The sequence below is a fragment of the Eumetopias jubatus genome, unplaced genomic scaffold, assembly GCF_037043125.1.
Source record: "Eumetopias jubatus isolate StellerSeaLion01/CBP00866 unplaced genomic scaffold, mEumJub1_p1.0 scaffold_1, whole genome shotgun sequence".
NCBI classification, from domain to species: Eukaryota; Metazoa; Chordata; class Mammalia; order Carnivora; family Otariidae; genus Eumetopias; species Eumetopias jubatus.
Genome location: NW_028274807.1, coordinates 204,493,558 through 204,510,888, shown reverse-complemented (window position 1 = coordinate 204,510,888; position 17,331 = coordinate 204,493,558). Strand labels below are relative to the sequence as shown.

Below are 17,331 nucleotides of genomic sequence, written 5' to 3'. Positions count from 1 at the left end.
AAGCCAACCGGGTGCTCCTGTCCTGAGTCATTTATTTTATTTCTTTTTTTAAAAGATTTTATTTATTTGGGGGCACCTGGGTGGCTCAGTCGTTAAGCGTCTGCCTTCGGCTCAGGTCATGATCCCAGGGTCCTGGGATCGAGCCCCGCATCGGGCTCCCTGCTTGCCAGGAAGCCTGCTTCTCCCTCTCCCACTCCGCCGGAACACGAGCAGGGGGAGTGGGAGAGGGAGAAGCAGGCCTCCCGTGGAGCAGGGAGCCCGACACGGGGCTCGATTCCAGGACCCTGGGATCATGACCTGAGCCGAAGGCAGACGCTTAACGACTGAGCCACCCAGGCGCCCCCCTCAGTCTTTCTTTGTGTCAAACATGATGTTTGCTGGGATCTGCTCACTCCTTCATAGTGTCTTTTGGTGTGGTTTGTTTGATGTTTCCTCATGACTACACTGAGGCCGTTGGTTTTGGCAGGAATCCCACAGAAGTGATGTTCTGTCCTTCTTGGTGCATTGTATCAGGAGGCACCAGATTTTTTTTTTTTTTTTAAGATTTTATTTATTTACTTGAGAGAGAGAATGAGAGACAGAGAGCATGAGAGGGAAGAGGGTCAGAGGGAGAAGCAGACCCCCCGCTGAGCAGGGAGCCCGATGCGGGACTCAATCCCGGGACTCCAGGATCATGACCTGAGCCGAAGGCAGTCGCTTAACCAACTGAGCTACCCAGGCGCCCAGGAGGCACCAGATTTTGAAGTGCCGTGTCTGGTGTTGTTGACCTTGATCACTTCCTAAATAAAGCTGAGATCTGGTGGATTTCTCTCCTACAATATTACTATCTTGCCCTTTGAATTGAAAAGTATCCTGTAATATGATACTTTGTACCATATAAATACTTCATAGTATGATACTGTGTAACCATATAAATACTTCTTTAGACTCCCACCCACTCCTTTTAGCATCCCCTGGTGAGTCTTGCCTGAATCAGTTATATTTTAGTTGACGATTATCAAATGGTGGTTTTCTAATTCCATCTTTCCTTTAACATTTTTTATGACCTTCTGCTTTTAGGAGTCTATTTGTATCTGTGTGGACTCATGGATACTTACCGTCCTCAATATGTGACAATCACTTACTCTCTTTATTTTGATATTCAAATTGTCCCAGACTTGGCTCATGGCAGCCCCTTCAGGCCAGCTCCTGTGTCCTTTGGCTGTATCCCCATCGTCCTCTGAGCACATCTTTCTTTTTTTGGTTCTAGGCTCACTTTTTTTTTTTTTTAAAGATTTTGCTTATTTGTTTGATAGAGAGACAGTGAGAGAGGGAATACAAGGAGGGGGAGTGGGAGAGGGAGAAGCAGGCTTCTCGCCGAGCAGGGAGCCCGATGCAGGGCTCGATCCCAGGACCCCGGGATCATGACCTGAGCCGAAGGCAGACGCTTAACATACTGAGCCACCCAGGTGCCCCTAGGCTCACTTTTTGTAAATCAACTTTATTTCAGAGTAATTTTAGAAATTAAATTAGGAATTTAGAAAGATTACAAAAAGAATACAAAGAGTTCTTGTATATGCCCCACTTGATTTCCCCTGGTGTTAACATCTTACATAACTACTACATTTCTCAGAATGAAGAACCCAACACTGCTCCATTACTATAACTAAACTCTGGATTTTATTCAGGTTTCATGGATTTTTTTTTTAAGATTTTATTTATTTATTTGACAGAGAGAGAGAGTTAGCAAGAGCAGGAACACAAGCAGGGGGAGTGGGAGGGGAGAAGCAGGCTTCCCGCCGAGCAGGAAGCCTGATGTGGGACTCGATCCCAGGACCCCGGGATCACGACCTGAGCCGAAGACAAGGCGCTTAATGACTGAGCCACCCAGGCGCCCCAGATTTCATGGATTTTTCCCACTAATGTCCTTTTCTGTTTCACGATCCCATTCAGGCTCCTTCACTGCATTGATCAGGCATCCCTTTCTTTTTTCTTTTCTTACTTGTACCTGACTGTTGGATGTCAGGTGCTTCATGTCATTTAAAAACAACAACAACAACAACAAGATATAGTCTTATTGAAATATAATCACAAACCATAAAAGTCACCCTTTTGAAATATATAATTTCATGGGTTGTTTTTTTTTTAGTATAGTCACAGAATTGTACAACCATCACCACTAATCTAATTCCAGAACATTTTCATCACTCCAGGAAGAAACCCCATGCTGTTAACTGTCACTCCCCATCCCTCTTTTTCCCCAGTGCCTGATAATGACTAATTTACTCTGTGTGTCTATGGATTTGGCTGTTCTGGACATTTTCTATGGAATTATACAACATGCAGCCTTTTACGTCTGGCTTCTTTCACTCAGCATCATGTTTTCAAGCTTCATTCATGCTGTAGTGTGTGTGTGTGTGTCAGAATTTCATTCCTTTTTATGGCTGAATAATATTCCCCTGTATGGACATAGCGCATTTTGACTAGTCATTCATCCATTGATGGATAGTTGGGTTCTTTTCACCTTCTAGTTGTTGTGAACAATGCTGCTATACACATCCACATACAAGTTTTTGCATAAACCATAGGTCTTCATTTCTCTTAGGTATACATATACCTTGGTGGGGAACTGATGGGTCCTTTGGGAACTCCAGGTTCAACCACATTCTTTCCCTGCTCCAGCCTTGAAATTAGCAATTTTGACAAAAAGCCTTCATTCTTGTCTTCAATAATAACATTTAAAAACCAGGAGCTGGTTGCTGGGTGTGCTCACCGCTACTGGGGTGTCATTACCTCTGAGCTCTGTCAGTGGGCAGAGGAGGAAAACACCCACACTACACTCACACACACACACACAACACACATCCTTACCTGTACCCATTTCTGTGTCAAAACCCTGGAGTTTACACAGATACCTCCAATTCTCCCCCCCCACACTATCTATTTATTTATTTATTTATTTATTTATTTATTTATTTATTTATTTATTTATTTATGAGAGACAGAGAGAGAGAGAGGGAGGCAGAAGCAGAGGGAGAAGCAGGCTCCACAGAGCAGGGAGCTTGACATGGGACTCGATCCCAGAGACAGAGAGAGAGAGAGGGAGGCAGAAGCAGAGGGAGAAGCAGGCTCCACAGAGCAGGGAGCTTGACATGGGACTCGATCCCAGGACCCTGGGATCATGACCCAAGCTGAAGGCAGACGCTTCACCGACTGAGCCACCCAGGCACCCCCAGATACTTCCAATTCTAATCCAACAAGACCTGGTTTGCTTCTGTGTTTTTTATTTCCACCCTCAGAGCTTTCTCCTCTGACAGCGGGGAAACCGTGCTCCCATGATTCTCAGCTCACTCACTTCTTTGCTCAATCCAAGAATGAACAGAAAGGAATTACAGAATTGCTAACCTATGCTTCTCTAAAAAGAGAGCTTACTCATTTAAATTAAGCATTTTTTAAAAGATTTTATTTATTTATTTGACACACAGAGAGAGTGAGCACAAGCAGGCAGAGGGAGAAGGAGAAGCAGGCTCCCCACCGAGCAGAGAGCCGGACATGGGACTCGATCCCAGGACCCTGGGATCATGACCTGTGCCGAAGGCAGACACTTAAGCCACCCAGGCGCCTCTAAGCATTTTCTTACAGTTCTTGTTGTTTTTAGCCTGAAGGCAAAAAGTTCAAACACTGTGTTCAGAAAAATTACTTGAGTTAGTTTTAAAAGGAATAACTTAAAAACACTTTATTGGAGGAAGAGAGAAGTACCATAAATTGTTTTTGAAGAATTTCATACATGAAAAGGACACACACACACATGCACACTGTATGTAAGGCAAACATGGTAATATTATGGTGTTATGTATTTTGTACAATGTGTTTTAGAAGAAACACATATAAATAGCACATCAAGTCCTGTAACTTCAAGGATATTGTCACTTGGGATGAGGCTAAATTTATTTAAGGGAAAAAAATAAGTGAATGAGTTTGAGGAAAATATTAAGTAAATGTTAGCAGTATCATAGGGGAAACAGAGCTGAATGTGCTAGGGCGGCCAGCCCTGGGCCTGGAGAAAGGTGTTCTCTGCCTTCAAGTGCATGACTTTCTGGAGGGGGGTGGGGATGAAATATGAAAAGTTTGAGGTGAAAACTGAAAAATTTGTACAGCCTCATGTCCCCCACATGTCAAGATCTTGATAAAGAGACAGGATTAATCATTCCAGGGAACAGAGAAGGGCCCTAGACTGAGTGCCTTCACACATCCAGGCCCTTTCTCCTGGCCAGGCTGTTGTGAGTTTGAAATCCTGTAACTTGTATGTGTGTGGAGGGCGTCAACTCTGCAGGTTTTAGATTTCCCATCAGGATGGGGAGAAAAGGCAGGGAGAGGAATTCCAGAAAGTTCTGCAGGATATAAAATTGGAATCTGGATAGTTCCCAGCTTTCAACGAATGAAGAAGTACGGTTGGCAAGGAGCCAAACTCTGAATCTCCAAGGGAGAGAGCCTGGGCTGTGGAGAACAGTGTGCTCAGACCCCAGACTCAGGGACAGACGCCTAAGAGCAGCCATTTATCCTCCTGAGAGCCTGATGTTGGCACAATAGATGCCTTTAGCGACTGCGCTCAGGGAGCTAGCCAAAGGTAAGGCAGTTAATATAGACCATGGCTCCTTTCCTTTTTCCTTTCCTTTCCTTTCCTTTCCTTTCCTTTCCTTTCCTTTCCTTTCCTTTCCTTTCCTTTCCTTTCCTTTCCTTTCCTTTCCTTTCCTTTCCTTTCCTTTCCTTTCCTTTCCTTTCCTTTCCTTTCCTTTCCTTTCCTTTCCTTTCCTTTCCTTTCCTTTCCTTTCCTTTCCTTTCCTTTCCTTTCCTTTCCTTTCCTTTCCTTTCCTTTCCTTTCCTTTCCTTTCCTTTCCTTTCCTTTCCTTTCCTTTCCTTTCCTTTCCTTTCCTTTCCTTTCCTTTCTTTCCTTTCTTTTCCCTTCCCTTCCCTTCCCTTCCCTTCCCTTCCCTTCCCTTCCCTTCTCCCTTCCCTTCCCTTCCCTTCCCTTCCCTTCTTTCCTTTCCTTTCTTCCTTCCTTCCTTTCTTTTTTAAATATTTTATTTATTTATTTGTCAGAGAGAGAGCACAAGCAGGGGGAGCCACAGGAAGAGGGAGAAGCAGGCTCCCTGGAGCCCGACGCAGGGCTCAATCCCAGGACTCCGGGATCATGACCTGAGCCAAAATCAAGAGTCAGCCGTTTAACCAACTGAGCCACCCAGGGGCCCCTGGATTTGTTTTTAAGAGAAAAAAAAGCTCGGTGGGTCTCTTCTTAGGGAAGAGGGGAAGATTCATTTCTAAATTCTACAGTTTTTGCCCTCCATCTATGTATCATAGATGGGGATAGGTCTGCACGGGTGTGTGTGCTGTTAACAGTACTTAGCTGTGAAATCTGGGGATGAGACCTGGACTGAGGATGGGGGGGCACTTCAGACTTGATCTGTATGGATTTTTAAAATTTGCTGTTTTAATGTCTATCTATTAATTAATTCTACATCTCTGTTGTTTCTGGGTTTCTGGGCCTGTTTCTAGTAATTGATTTTTCTCCTCATTATGGGTTGTGATTTTCTCCTTTGCTTGTCTGGTAAGTTTCAGTTTAATGCCAGACCTAGTGAATTTCACCTTGTGGCCCACTGGATACTTTTTAATTTCCTCTGCATGTTCTTGAGCTTTGTTCTGGGATACAATTAGGTCGCTGGAAATAGTTTGATCCTTTCCAGCCTTGCTGTTAAGTTTTGCAAGGCAGGACCAGAATAGTCCTTTATTGTGGGGCTAATTTTTCTCCACTTCCTTATGAAGTTTTTCCACTCTGGCTGGTACGAACACCAAGTATTTACACCCTTTGTGAACTCTGAGGGTTGTTCCCTCTGCTCCTTTCAAGTGTCTCTGTCCCTGGTCTCAGCACCCATATATGCCCATTAGTTCTCAGACCCTCAAAAGAAATATGCATTGGTCGAGCTCTCCCCTTCCCATCCCCCCAGCTATCTTCTTTCCAGGACTCAGCTCTGCAAACTCTAGCCTTCTTACCCTTTCTAGAACCCCAGTGTTGACTCCTCAAGGTCTGAAAAGTGTTATTTTACACATTTTGTCTATTTTTTCCCGGTTGTTCCAGACCGGGGGTGGGGGTGGGGTGTAAATCTGATTCCTGAGGTTCCCTTTTAGGCAGAAGAAATTGCTTTGATTTTTTTTTTTTAAAGGAAGCATGTACATGTTTTAAAATATAGTTTAAGTTATAAACTTTTGAGCCATTTTTAGGCACTATGCCTTTTATGTATATTGTTTTATTTTTCCTCCCTATGACATGGGTACTACTGTTAATCCCATTTACAGATGAGAAAACTGAGGCACAGAGCAGGTGAATGACTTGCCCAAGGTCACCCAGCCAGTGAGTGGCAGAAAGAAGGAACAAATGTGATCACCTGGCTCTGGAGGCTATGCCCCTGACTCCTACCCTCCACCATCCATGCAGTTAAGAGTTACTTTTTTCTCTCTTTTCTTTGTTTACTGAGAAGAAATTTACATACCATAAAAGTAACCATTTTAAAATGAACAATTCAATGGCATTTAATACCTTCACAATGTTTTACAACCACCACCTCTATCTAGTTCCAGAACATTTCTATCACCCCAGAGGAAATCCCATCCCCATTAGCAGCCACTCCAGCCCCTGGAGACCACTAGTTTACTTTCTGAGTCTATGGATTTGGCTGCTCTGGACATTTCATACACATGAAATCATACACTGTGTGGCCTTTTGTGTCTGGCTTCTTTCACTCAGCATGCTGTTCTCATGGTTCATCCACACTGTGGCATGAATCAGGGCTTCATTCCTTTTCATGGCTGAATAATATTCTATTGTGTGGCTGGACCACATTTTATTTATTTATGCTTTTATCCACTGATGGATACTTGGGCTGTCTCTAGCTCTTCATTATTGTGAGTAGTGAGGAGTTATTTTTATTTATTTATTTTAAAAGGTTTATTTAAGTAATCTCTACACCCAACATGGGGCTCAAACTCATGACCTTGAAATCAAGAGTCACACGCTCTTCCGACTGAGCCAGCCTTGGCACCCCAGGAGCTACTTTTGAATGTAGGAATTGATGAAAAGAAAAGAGAGGTCCCAGCTAGCAGCTAGTCCAAACCCGCATTTATAGTTGAGGGAAGTGGGCACTGAGGTCTACATTTGTTCCTAGGCCACGCTTGAGCTGCTCGGTTGTTCAGCCAATGTTCACAAGCACCTACTGTGTGCATGTCCTATGCTCTAGTAAGGACACCATCTTGTGTGGCTGGAAGTGCTTCTCAGGAGGCTGAGACATGAAGGCTAAGGAGAGAGTCCACTGACCGGAAAGTAAGGGGAAGAGTGTTCCATGCAGGGAGAACAGCCAGTGCAAAGGTCCTGAGGCAGGTGTGAGTCTGGTGTATGGGAGGCCATGTGGGGAGGCTGGTGGAAGTGAGCCAAGGGTGAGGGGATGAAGGAGGAGGAGGTCAAGGAAGTTGGCAGTGTCCCGCTCCCACAGGGCCTCATGGACCATGATGGGGAGTTAGGATTTTTATTCTGAGTGTGGCAGGAGGCACAACAGAGTGGGAGCAGGGGAAGGGTGTGATATGATTTTAGATTCTGCCTTGGGAGGCAAGAGGTTGGGGCAGTGGGGGGTGGGAGACCATGGGGCTTCGCTGTCCAAATCAATTTGCCAAACAAAACTTGGGGTACCCCATAAATCCCATCCATGGATCTCTCTAATATCCACCGGTGTAGCATTTTCAAACCACTAAGTGAGATCTGGGAATACTATGAAACAGCCCTACTGATAATTATATTCAGAGTATTCACTTTCCTGTGAAGAATGCTCAAGTGGAAGGTGGTCTGTCCATGTTTGTGTGGCCATTTGAAACCATCACTCTGGGTGTGTGGCATGTGGCAAGTTAGTGAGTGTTTATGAACCAGCGGGAATGGAAACAGGGATCCCAGATGTAAAGCTTTCTCAGGGGTTTCACTGACGAGCCCCCTTGCCTGCTTCATCTCCAGATCCCCACACCCTTTCAAGAATGTTCTCCCTGATCCCATTGCACAGTCCAGGAAAGTGAGGCTTAAATGAGAAGGGAACGTGAAGAGTAAAAATACTAATGACCGAGAGAAATAATTGTAAGAGAAATGAAATCATTTACAAAGTTTCTCTTAAGTGTGTTTTAAATGTCTTGAAATTGACTTCACAGAAAATGTCACCCCCCTCGCTTCCCAACCACCTGCCCCAGCAGTGGTCTACAGCCCACCTGTGCACCAGTGTTTTGGGGGGCAGGTCTGCCCCCTGCCCTCGTCTGCCTGGCCATGGGATTTCCTGGGGTGGGGGGGCTCTTTCTGATCCTGCACATCATTGGGCTTGGTGACAGGGATGGGGTCCCAGTTCCCTGTGTTGGTGTTTGAGACTCCCCCCACACATTCACCATGTCCCGCCTACCCTCCAGGTGACCTTGATGCACCCTCTCTGGGGTGCAATTCGGAATGATCTGTCCGTAAGGAGGGACCTGCCTTTCCAGGTGTTGGAAACTCTCCAGCAACTTCGGTCAAATGAACATGGATTTGGGACAGCATGGATAGCAAGGACAAGGCAACCAGATAAAGAAATCCTGAAGCCACTTCAGGAGATGCAGGAACTCACCTGCAAGTGAATTAATTCAGTGAGGCCAAGTGCATGCAAAAAAGGCTCTGCCTGGGACCCATCCATAGAACCCCGTGACATCCACCAGCAGTAGCATTTTCAAGCCAGTGCATGAGATTGGAGAATGGTAGGAGACAATCTGGCCAATAATCATTATTTGGAGTATTAGTTTTACTATGAGAAATACTCAGTGTTTCATGTTGAGCCAAAACCTTCATCACTAAACATCTCTCCCTGCCCCTGGGTGCCGGGGCTGGAAGGATCACTGTGTTCCTACTGTGCCTTGGGCCATCTGGGGAAAGAGACTTGGTCCTAGGCTCTACCTGCAGGGAGTTAAGAGGTGGACACTTGGTGGACCACACTGAGAATCCAAAGAAAGAAAGCATCGCTATTTCCCCCAGAAAAGGGCACATGCAGGGAGTTATCCATAGCCCAATTTTGTGCACAATTCATGATGTTTCTAAGCCACCTCATGCTCAAGGTGGTTAGGGGTTCCCTAAGGAGTTGGGTCCCTCTGTAAACATATATTGAGACCCTGCTATGTAGCAGGCACCAAATCTATAAATAGTTCTTTTTTTTTTAAGATTTTATTTATTTATTTGACAGAGAGAGAGAGAGCGAGAGAGGGAACACAAGCAGGGGGAGTGGGAGAGAGAGAAGCCGGCTTCCCGCTGAGCAGGGAGCCGGATGTGGGGCTCGATCCCAGCACCCTGGGATCATGACCTGAGCCAAAGGCAGACGCTTAACGGCTGAGCCACCCAGGCGCCCCTATAAATAGTTCTTAACAGGTGTAACAAAGAAGAAAGTGTAGTAACAACAGAAAAACAATAGTAATGGTAGCCAACATTGTTTGAGCACTTATGTGCCAAGCATGGCTTGAAACTCTGTGTGAACGTGTTCATTTAATTCTTTTCTTTTTCAAAGATTTTATTTATTTATTTGACAAAAAGAGAGAGAGAGCACAAGCGGGGGGGAGCAGGAGAGGGAGAAGGCAGGGAGCCCAATGTGGGGCTCGATCCCAGGACGCTGGGATCATGACCTGAGCCCAAGGCAGATGCTTAACCAACTGAGCCACCCAGGCGTCCCTCATTTAATTCTTATAGCTACCTTGTGAATTAAGTACTTTTTTATCCTGATTTTATGGATGAGGAAGCTGAGGCTCAGAGAGCTTAATTAACTTGCCCAAGGTCACACAGCGTTCAAACTGGGCTACTTAGCTCCAAAGGCCGAGGCATTATGCTGCTGCCCGTGGAGATACGGAGTGAGTTTGAGATGGGTGGAGGGGAAGGGGGATGAGGGAGAAGCTTTGGGGTAGACCAGCACATGCACCTTCCACTCTGCACACTGAGTCAGGAGCCCCACCTGGTTTCTAAGGATGGGTCAGTATATCCACTGGGAGCACATTCACCCTGCAGCCCTCGCCTAATGCCACAACACTCTGTCTCCTCTCCCTTCCAGGAGCTGGAGAAGCTCGGGCTTGGTGACAGCGTGGACCTGCATGTGTATGAGATACCAGTCGAGTACCAGACGGTCCAGAGGCTCATCCCTGCCCTGTGGGAGAAGCACAGCCCACAGGTGAGTGGGGCAAAGGCAGGTACTCCCTCATCAGGACCTGCAAGGTGGGCACCCCACATGGATGATTTGTGTGGCTTTGTCCTGCTTCAGCCAATGCCATGGTCTTGTCCCCCAAAGGGCCACACTTTCCTGGGTTACCCATGGGTGTGAGGCAGGACAGCAAACATCTGGGACCTCCCAGAAGCTGACTCTGTCTCTCTGGACAGTCAGTATCAGTCATGACATGTTTAGTTATATGTGACCATCAGAACACACCTTAACTCAGCTTAAGCACAAACATTTCTATGCTTCAGGTATAGCTTGATCCAGGCACTCCCCCAGTGCTATCAGCATTCCTTCTTGGCCATTCAGCTTTGCTTTGCACTTTGCTTTTGCTTTGGCAAAGATAGATGGCTGCTGGCTGATACCCTCCCAACTCAGCCCCTCAGCAGAACAACTTTCCTTTTGATAATTTCCCAGAGTCCATGGCTGATTCTCACTGGTGCACTTGGGTCCCATGCCAGTCCCTGGGCCAAGCACTATGGCTGGGGGTTGGAGGAAGGAAGACATGCTCTGATTTGTGAGGCCTGGGTCACATGCCTACTCTGGTGGCCAGGGAGTGGCATCACCTCTCTCCAAACTTCCTGGAAGGGGAAGGGGGATTTGGGGGTTCCACAAAGGGAAAATGAGAATGGGAGGGAACCGGCTATTGCCAGATATGGTGGAATGGAGGCCAGACAAGCAGGAGCCACATTGTCCCACCAGATGATACGTGTGGCCCTGCCAAACCAATGGGCTTAGAGAGCTCCAGGCGGTCAGGAGTGAAAGCTGCCTGGAAAGTTCTCGGGGTTGGCGTCTCTGATGGGTGAGGTACTGGTCGCCTGTGGGGGCCCCACCCAGCTTCCCACGCTAGCCCGCCCTTGCGGATTTCCCAGGGCCGACCCGTGGAAACTTCCTTCCTCGTGAGCCCTTCTGTCGAGTCTCGAGTGGAATTTGTGCCGTTGTAGAGGGGGACTTGGAGGCTTAGTGAGATGTGACTGAAGGCTCTGTCAGAGGGCATTTTCTTCTGCTTTGTGCATGCCCTCGGGCCTTTACAAAAATACCCTAACGCATGAACATGTTTTCCAAAATTTCCACGCCATAGAGAATCACCCCTGGTTAGTTACCTGGCGCCACGATTATGGCTCTCACTCACACACGTATCCGCATACCCGCATGTGCACGGACGCGCGTGTGCCCACACGTGTGCAGTTGAAGCAATCCGCGTGGCTACTGCAGCGGATTCTGTACATTTAGCAGAAATGCATTCTCACATTCCCGGAGGCCGGAAGTCCACAATCCGAGCGTCAGAGCGGCACCCCCTCCCGCCGGGGCAGAGGGGCATCGCTGGTCTCCTCCAGCTCCTGCGGGCTCCACGCTTTCCTTGGCTGGTGGCCGGGTCACTCCGGTGTCTGCCTCTGTGGTCACATGGACTTCTCCACCTGTTTCTGTCTTTCCTTCATGTGTCTCTGAAGGACACGCGTCAGTGGATTTGGGGCCCACCCAGATAGTGCAGGGGGATCTCATCACGCGATCCTTTACTTCATCACATCTGTAAAAGACCCTTTTTCTAAATAAGGTCTCAGTCACGGTTTCCAGGCAATGGACAGGGGCGTTTTTTGTTTGTTTGTTTTTTGTTTTTTGGGGCTGTTTGTTTGTTTGTTTTTGTTTTGGTATGAGGGGAATATCACCGTTCAGCTCATTATACAACAGCTGCTGCTTTGTTTTCACATCCCCCGATAATTCAGTTTATGGAGCGCCAGATAACACAGTGCCAGATGTGGGGCATCCTGTTAGTGAATGAACTTTGTACCTCCAAAGAGTTCGATTCTCCAGCAGTGTGGCCCTCTAGACCTTATCATGCCATTTCGTAGGAACCTTTAAATTTTCCACCAGGCACATTTTTTAAAATGTCAAAATAAATGGGTGAAATACATTTTTTTAAAAAGAGATTTTATGTATTTATTTGACACAGAGAGACACAGAGAGAGAGGGAACACAAGCAGGGGGAGTGGGAGAGGGAGAAGCAGGCTTCCCGCCGAGCAAGGAGCTCAGGGCGGGCGGGACTAGATCGCAGGACCCTGGGATCATGACCCGAGCGGAAGGCAGACGCTTAACGACTGAACCACACAGGTGCCCCTGGGTGGAATAAATTTTAATAATATTTTCAATGTGACCCTGTGTATCTAAAATATTATCATTTCAGGGCGCCTGGGTGACTCAGCCGTTTAGCGTCTGCCTTCGGCTCAGGTCATGATCCCAGGGTCCTGGGATCGAGTCCCGCATCGGGCTCCCTGCTCCGCGGGAAGCCTGCTTCTCCCTCTCCCACTCTCCCTGCTTGTGTTCCCTCTCTCGCTGTGTCTCTCTCTGTCAAAAAATAAATAAAAATCTTTATAAAAAATAATAAATAAAATAAAATATTATCATCTCTGGGCGCCTGGGTGGCTCAGTCGGTTAAGGATCTGCCTTCAGCTCAGGTCATGATCCCAGGGTCCTAGGATGGAGACCCCCCTCAGTGGGGAGCCTGCTTCTCCCTCTCCCTCTGCCTCTCCCCCCACTTGTGCACGCGTGCTCTCTCTCTCTCTTTCTCTCTTGCTCACTCTCTCAAATAAATAAAATCTTAAAAAAATAAAATATTATCATCTCGACATATAATCAACCTTAAAAAAGGTATTAATGAGACATTTTACATTCTTTTTTTTTGAGTGCCCAGCCTCCAAAATCTGATGTTTTCCTCACTGACTACACATCTCAATTCATACCAGCCACATTTTAAGTGATCACTAGCCATGTGCGCCCCCTGCTTCCACCCCCACCGTTGTATGGGACAGCATGCTCCTCAGCCCATATTTTAAATGTTTACATATATAAATATTTACATTTGCAATGCCCTTTCTGTGTGTAAGCATATACACAAATAATTAATGGTTAAAATTCAACTGTATTCAATGTGGTGCCCTGCCTTTTATAAATATTTTATCATGAGCATTTTATTACCTAGGTCATTAAAAATTCTCCCTTACGTTATTGTTTTTTTCATTTTTTAAAATTTAAATTCAATTAGCCAACTTACAGTACTTCATTAGTTTCAGATGTAGTATTCGATACCTTATCTCTCTAATGTTTTAACAGCTGGGCAATTTTTAGTAATGAATGTAAACGTTCTCCTATTATTGAGCCTGCCAGTGTTTTCATGTTTTTTTTTCTCATTTTTAGAAAAAACACTGAAGTGATCACTGACAGATTATTACCTCTTTGATCATAGGTTAGATTCATGGAGGTTATACCTTGTCTTTTGTATTTGGCAATATGTTTTGAAGATCCTCCCTTATAGAACTGCTTTTGGTGGGGGGGCACCTGGGAGACGCAGTCAATTAGGCGTCTGCCTTCAGCTCAGGTCGTGACTCCAGGGTCCTGGGATCGAGCCCCACATCGGGCTCCCTGCTCAGCTGGAAATCTGCTTCTCCCTCTCCCTCTGCCCCTCCCCCCTGCTCATGCTCGCTCGCGCTCTCTCTCTCTCTCTCTCTCCCTCTCTGTTTCAAATAAATAAATAAAATCTTAAAAAGAAAAAAAAAAAGAACTGCTTTTGGCACGTTAACAGCTGCATAGTAGCTCCTAATTTATTTAGCCAACCCCCTGCTAATGGCTAATGAGGTGGTTTCTGGAATTTGCTTGCGTTAATGCAGCTGCAATGGACCTCCTAGCATTTTGCACATCCTGGCATGTTTCCTGGGCAGACCTTTCTGTGGGGTGACTGGATGGTCTATTCCAGCAGCAAGGGCCAGAAACCATGTGACCCCAGGCAGAGTGCCAGGGAGGATGCTGTCCTCTCCTTGGCCTGGGTGGGGGGAGGGGACCCGCAGTCTCATGGGCAAACCTGGTTAAGCCCTGCACGTCTGTCTGCAGCTCGTGGTGCATGTGGGGGTGTCGGGCATGGCGACCACGGTTACGCTGGAGAAGTGTGGGCATAATAAGGGCTACAAGGGGCTGGACAACTGTCGCTTCTGCCCCGGCTCCCAGTGCTGCGTGGAGGACGGCCCGGAAAGCATTGACTCCATCATCGACATGGACGCTGTCTGTAAGAGGGTCACTACGCTGGGCTTGGACGTGTCGGTGACCATCTCACAAGATGCCGGCAGGTAGGGCACCTAGGGGTGAGCATGAGCGGTGGCTTCCCTCATCCACCTGCCCAGGCTAGTGGCGGGCAAGCCAAGTGTGTTGACTTTGGCCTCTGTGGGCTGAGCACTCACTGTTCACAAGGCCCAGAGCTAAGCATATGCTCGGAACAGGTCTCACTGATTCTGCTTCCAGGGTTCATGATGTATGGGTCTGCCCACTTGTCCCCACCCAGGCCGTGGTGTCTGCTCCCTGGATGCTGCCCCAGCCACCTCCCTGGTGGTCCTCCTGCCCCTCTGCCCCAGCCCTGACAGTGCTCCCCCTCTACGCCATTGGTTTCTGCGTTAGTTTTCTGTGGCTGTTATAACAAAACCCATCAACTTGGTCGCTTAGGACAACAAAAGTTCACGCTCTCCCAGTTCTGGAGGCTAGAAGTCCAAAACCAAGGTGTTGGCAACGTTCGCTCCTTCTGGAGGGCCTGAGGGAGAATCTGTTCCTTCCCTCTCTCCCGGCTTTTGGTGGCTGTTGGTAGCCCTTGGGGTTCCTTGGCTTGTGGCTGCATCACCCCAATCTCTGCCTCCATCTCCCCATGGCCTTCTTCCCTGTGTGTGTGTGTTCACATGGCCTTCTTATGAGGACTCCAGTCATTGGATTTAGGACCCACCCTGGTCCAGTATGATTTCATCTTAACTAATTATATTGGCAAAACCCCTATATACAAATAAGGTCGCATTTTGAGGTTCCAAGTAAACATCGATTTGGGGAAGAAACTCTAGCCTATTATAAGTCTTTTATACATTTAAATCAGATGGTGTCCTTTCCTTGCTTAATCCCTCCTGCAGCTCCCACTGCACCTAGAATAAAACCCCAACCTACCTCCACCATCCACAGGTGGTGTGTGGTCTGGTCCCTGCCACCCCTCACCCCTCATCTGCCTTCGCTCTTCCTGTCCCTACTGCATGCCAGCCCCACCAACCAGCCTCCTCTGGTTGCTCCAACACACCACGCTCACTCTAGCCTCAGGGCCTTTGCACATGCTGTGGCCCCTGCTCAGAACTCACCTCCCTAGGATAAGGCACCTTTCAGGCCTTAGTTCCAACATGTTGCTTCTTTGGGGGGCCTCTGCAACCCCCTAGACCAAGTTGTGTCCTCTCTGTTCTATGTTTTGTCAGCACCCCTGTCTCCATTTCTCAGTACTCTGTACACTTCTCCAGCCCAAAGGCGGCGGTGGCAGATTCAGTAGACTGAATGGGAATAACAGAATTTGCCATCATTCTGTTTTTAAAACTAATTCCAGGGGCGCCCGGGTGGCTCAGTTGGTTAAGCATCTGCCTTCGGCTCAGGTCATGACCCTGGGGTCCTGGGATCAAGCCCCTCATCGGGCCCCCTGCTCAGCAGGAAGCCTGCTTCTCCCTCTCCCTCTCCCCCCTGCTCATGCTCTCTTTCGCTCTCTCTCTCTCTCAAAGAAATAATTAAAAAATAATAGAACACTATATATGAACTAACTGGAATTAAACTGGAACGAACTGGAATTAAACACTTGAAGAAAATCATAAGGAAGAGGAAAATATATTTATAGTACTGTATTATATTTAGTGAAAACAATCCTTGTATGAGTGTACCCTTGCAGTTCAAATCCATGCTGTTCAGGGTCAGCCGCCTACAGAGCACTTGGTGTGCTGATTTAGGATTTTGTCCTATTTAGCTTTGCTCTCACGTGGATGGGGTTACACGATGTGCCTTTTCCTGAGCACCCTCTTCCTTGGTTTCACTTGCGGGCACTCAACACGGGTCTTGGTGAATTCTCCGGTTCCCTCTGGATCCACTGCATGCCTTGCAAATGGCTGCATAGTATTCATTCCATTGTGTGGCTGTTTCCATTTAGGAAGCCACTCCTCTGTCCGTGGATGTTGTGTCACAGCCCATTCGTTCTGCTGTAACAAAATACCACCGACCAGGCAGCTTATAAGCAACACAAAGTGATTGCTCACAATTTTGGAGGTGGGGAAGCTCAAGATCATGGTGCCAGCCTGGTCAGGTTCTGATGAAGGCCTCCCTCCAGGTTGCAGACTGCCAACTTCTTGCTGCATCCTTACATAGCAGGAGGAGGAAGAGAGTTCTCTGGGGTCTCCTTTATAAGGGGCCCTCACCCCCCCTTTGTGAGGACTCTCGCTTCCCAAGGGCCCCGCCTCTTAATACCATCACACTGGGAGTTACGGCTTCAACACTGAATTTGAGAAGAGACATTCATACCCTAGCAGGTTGCTTCTTATTCTACTTTTATACGTAACAGTGCAGCGAACACCTTCTTCATCTTTCTTGTGCCCTCATGCAGATGGCTTCTGAAGGCAGATTCTCAAAACCAGCAAGAACACGTCTTCAAGTCCAGGCATTTGTAATATTCCTAGCCTGCCGAATGCTCGCCCTGGGGCAGTTGGCATTCCCACTAGCTGTATTTCACTGCCTCCTTCCTCACATACACACCAGCACTTGGAGTTATCAGGTTTTTTTTCATTTTTGCCAACCCGGGGTGTGGGAGGGAGAAGCAGTATTCCATCTTGTAGATTTCTGCTGAGGTTGGGGGTCTTACAGCAGATCTGGATGGAGGCTGTCCTGTTAGTCTATGTATTGACTCTCTGACCCCATTTTGGTCTCCCTCCTGCCCCCAACGCCCTGAAACTTAGGTACCTCTGTGACTTCACCTATTACACCTCGCTGTACCAGAGTCATGGCCGCTCAGCCTTTGTTCACGTGCCTCCACTGGGCAAGCCCTACAACGCAGACCAGCTGGGCAGGGCACTGCGGGCCATCATCGAGGAGATGCTGGATGTCCTGGAGCAGTCAGAAGGCAAAATCAACTGTCGCCACAAACACTGAGAGCCTCTCGGGCCTCCCAAGACCTCGTCCCGCTAGGGACCCCGGGAGGGACGTCCGCCCTCCGGGGGCCTGGCCAAGGAGGATA

At 47.5% G+C, this 17,331-nt stretch overlaps 1 protein-coding gene across 3 annotated transcripts in view; it reads left to right on the top strand.

Moving 5' to 3' along the window:
- The window catches only part of PGPEP1 (pyroglutamyl-peptidase I), a 25,365-nt gene extending 8,034 nt beyond the window's left edge, over positions 1–17,331 (top strand). For 2 of the 3 annotated variants that reach the window (XM_028087189.2, XM_028087191.2), the window contains 3 exons: positions 10,119–10,235; positions 14,160–14,392; positions 17,054–17,331. In XM_028087189.2, coding sequence (XP_027942990.1) covers positions 10,119–10,235; positions 14,160–14,392; positions 17,054–17,246 — 543 coding nt within the window. In that variant the 3' untranslated portion in view covers positions 17,247–17,331. The remainder of the gene's footprint in view (positions 1–10,118; positions 10,236–14,159; positions 14,393–17,053) is intronic. The other variant, XM_028087190.2, reaches the window with a different exon arrangement.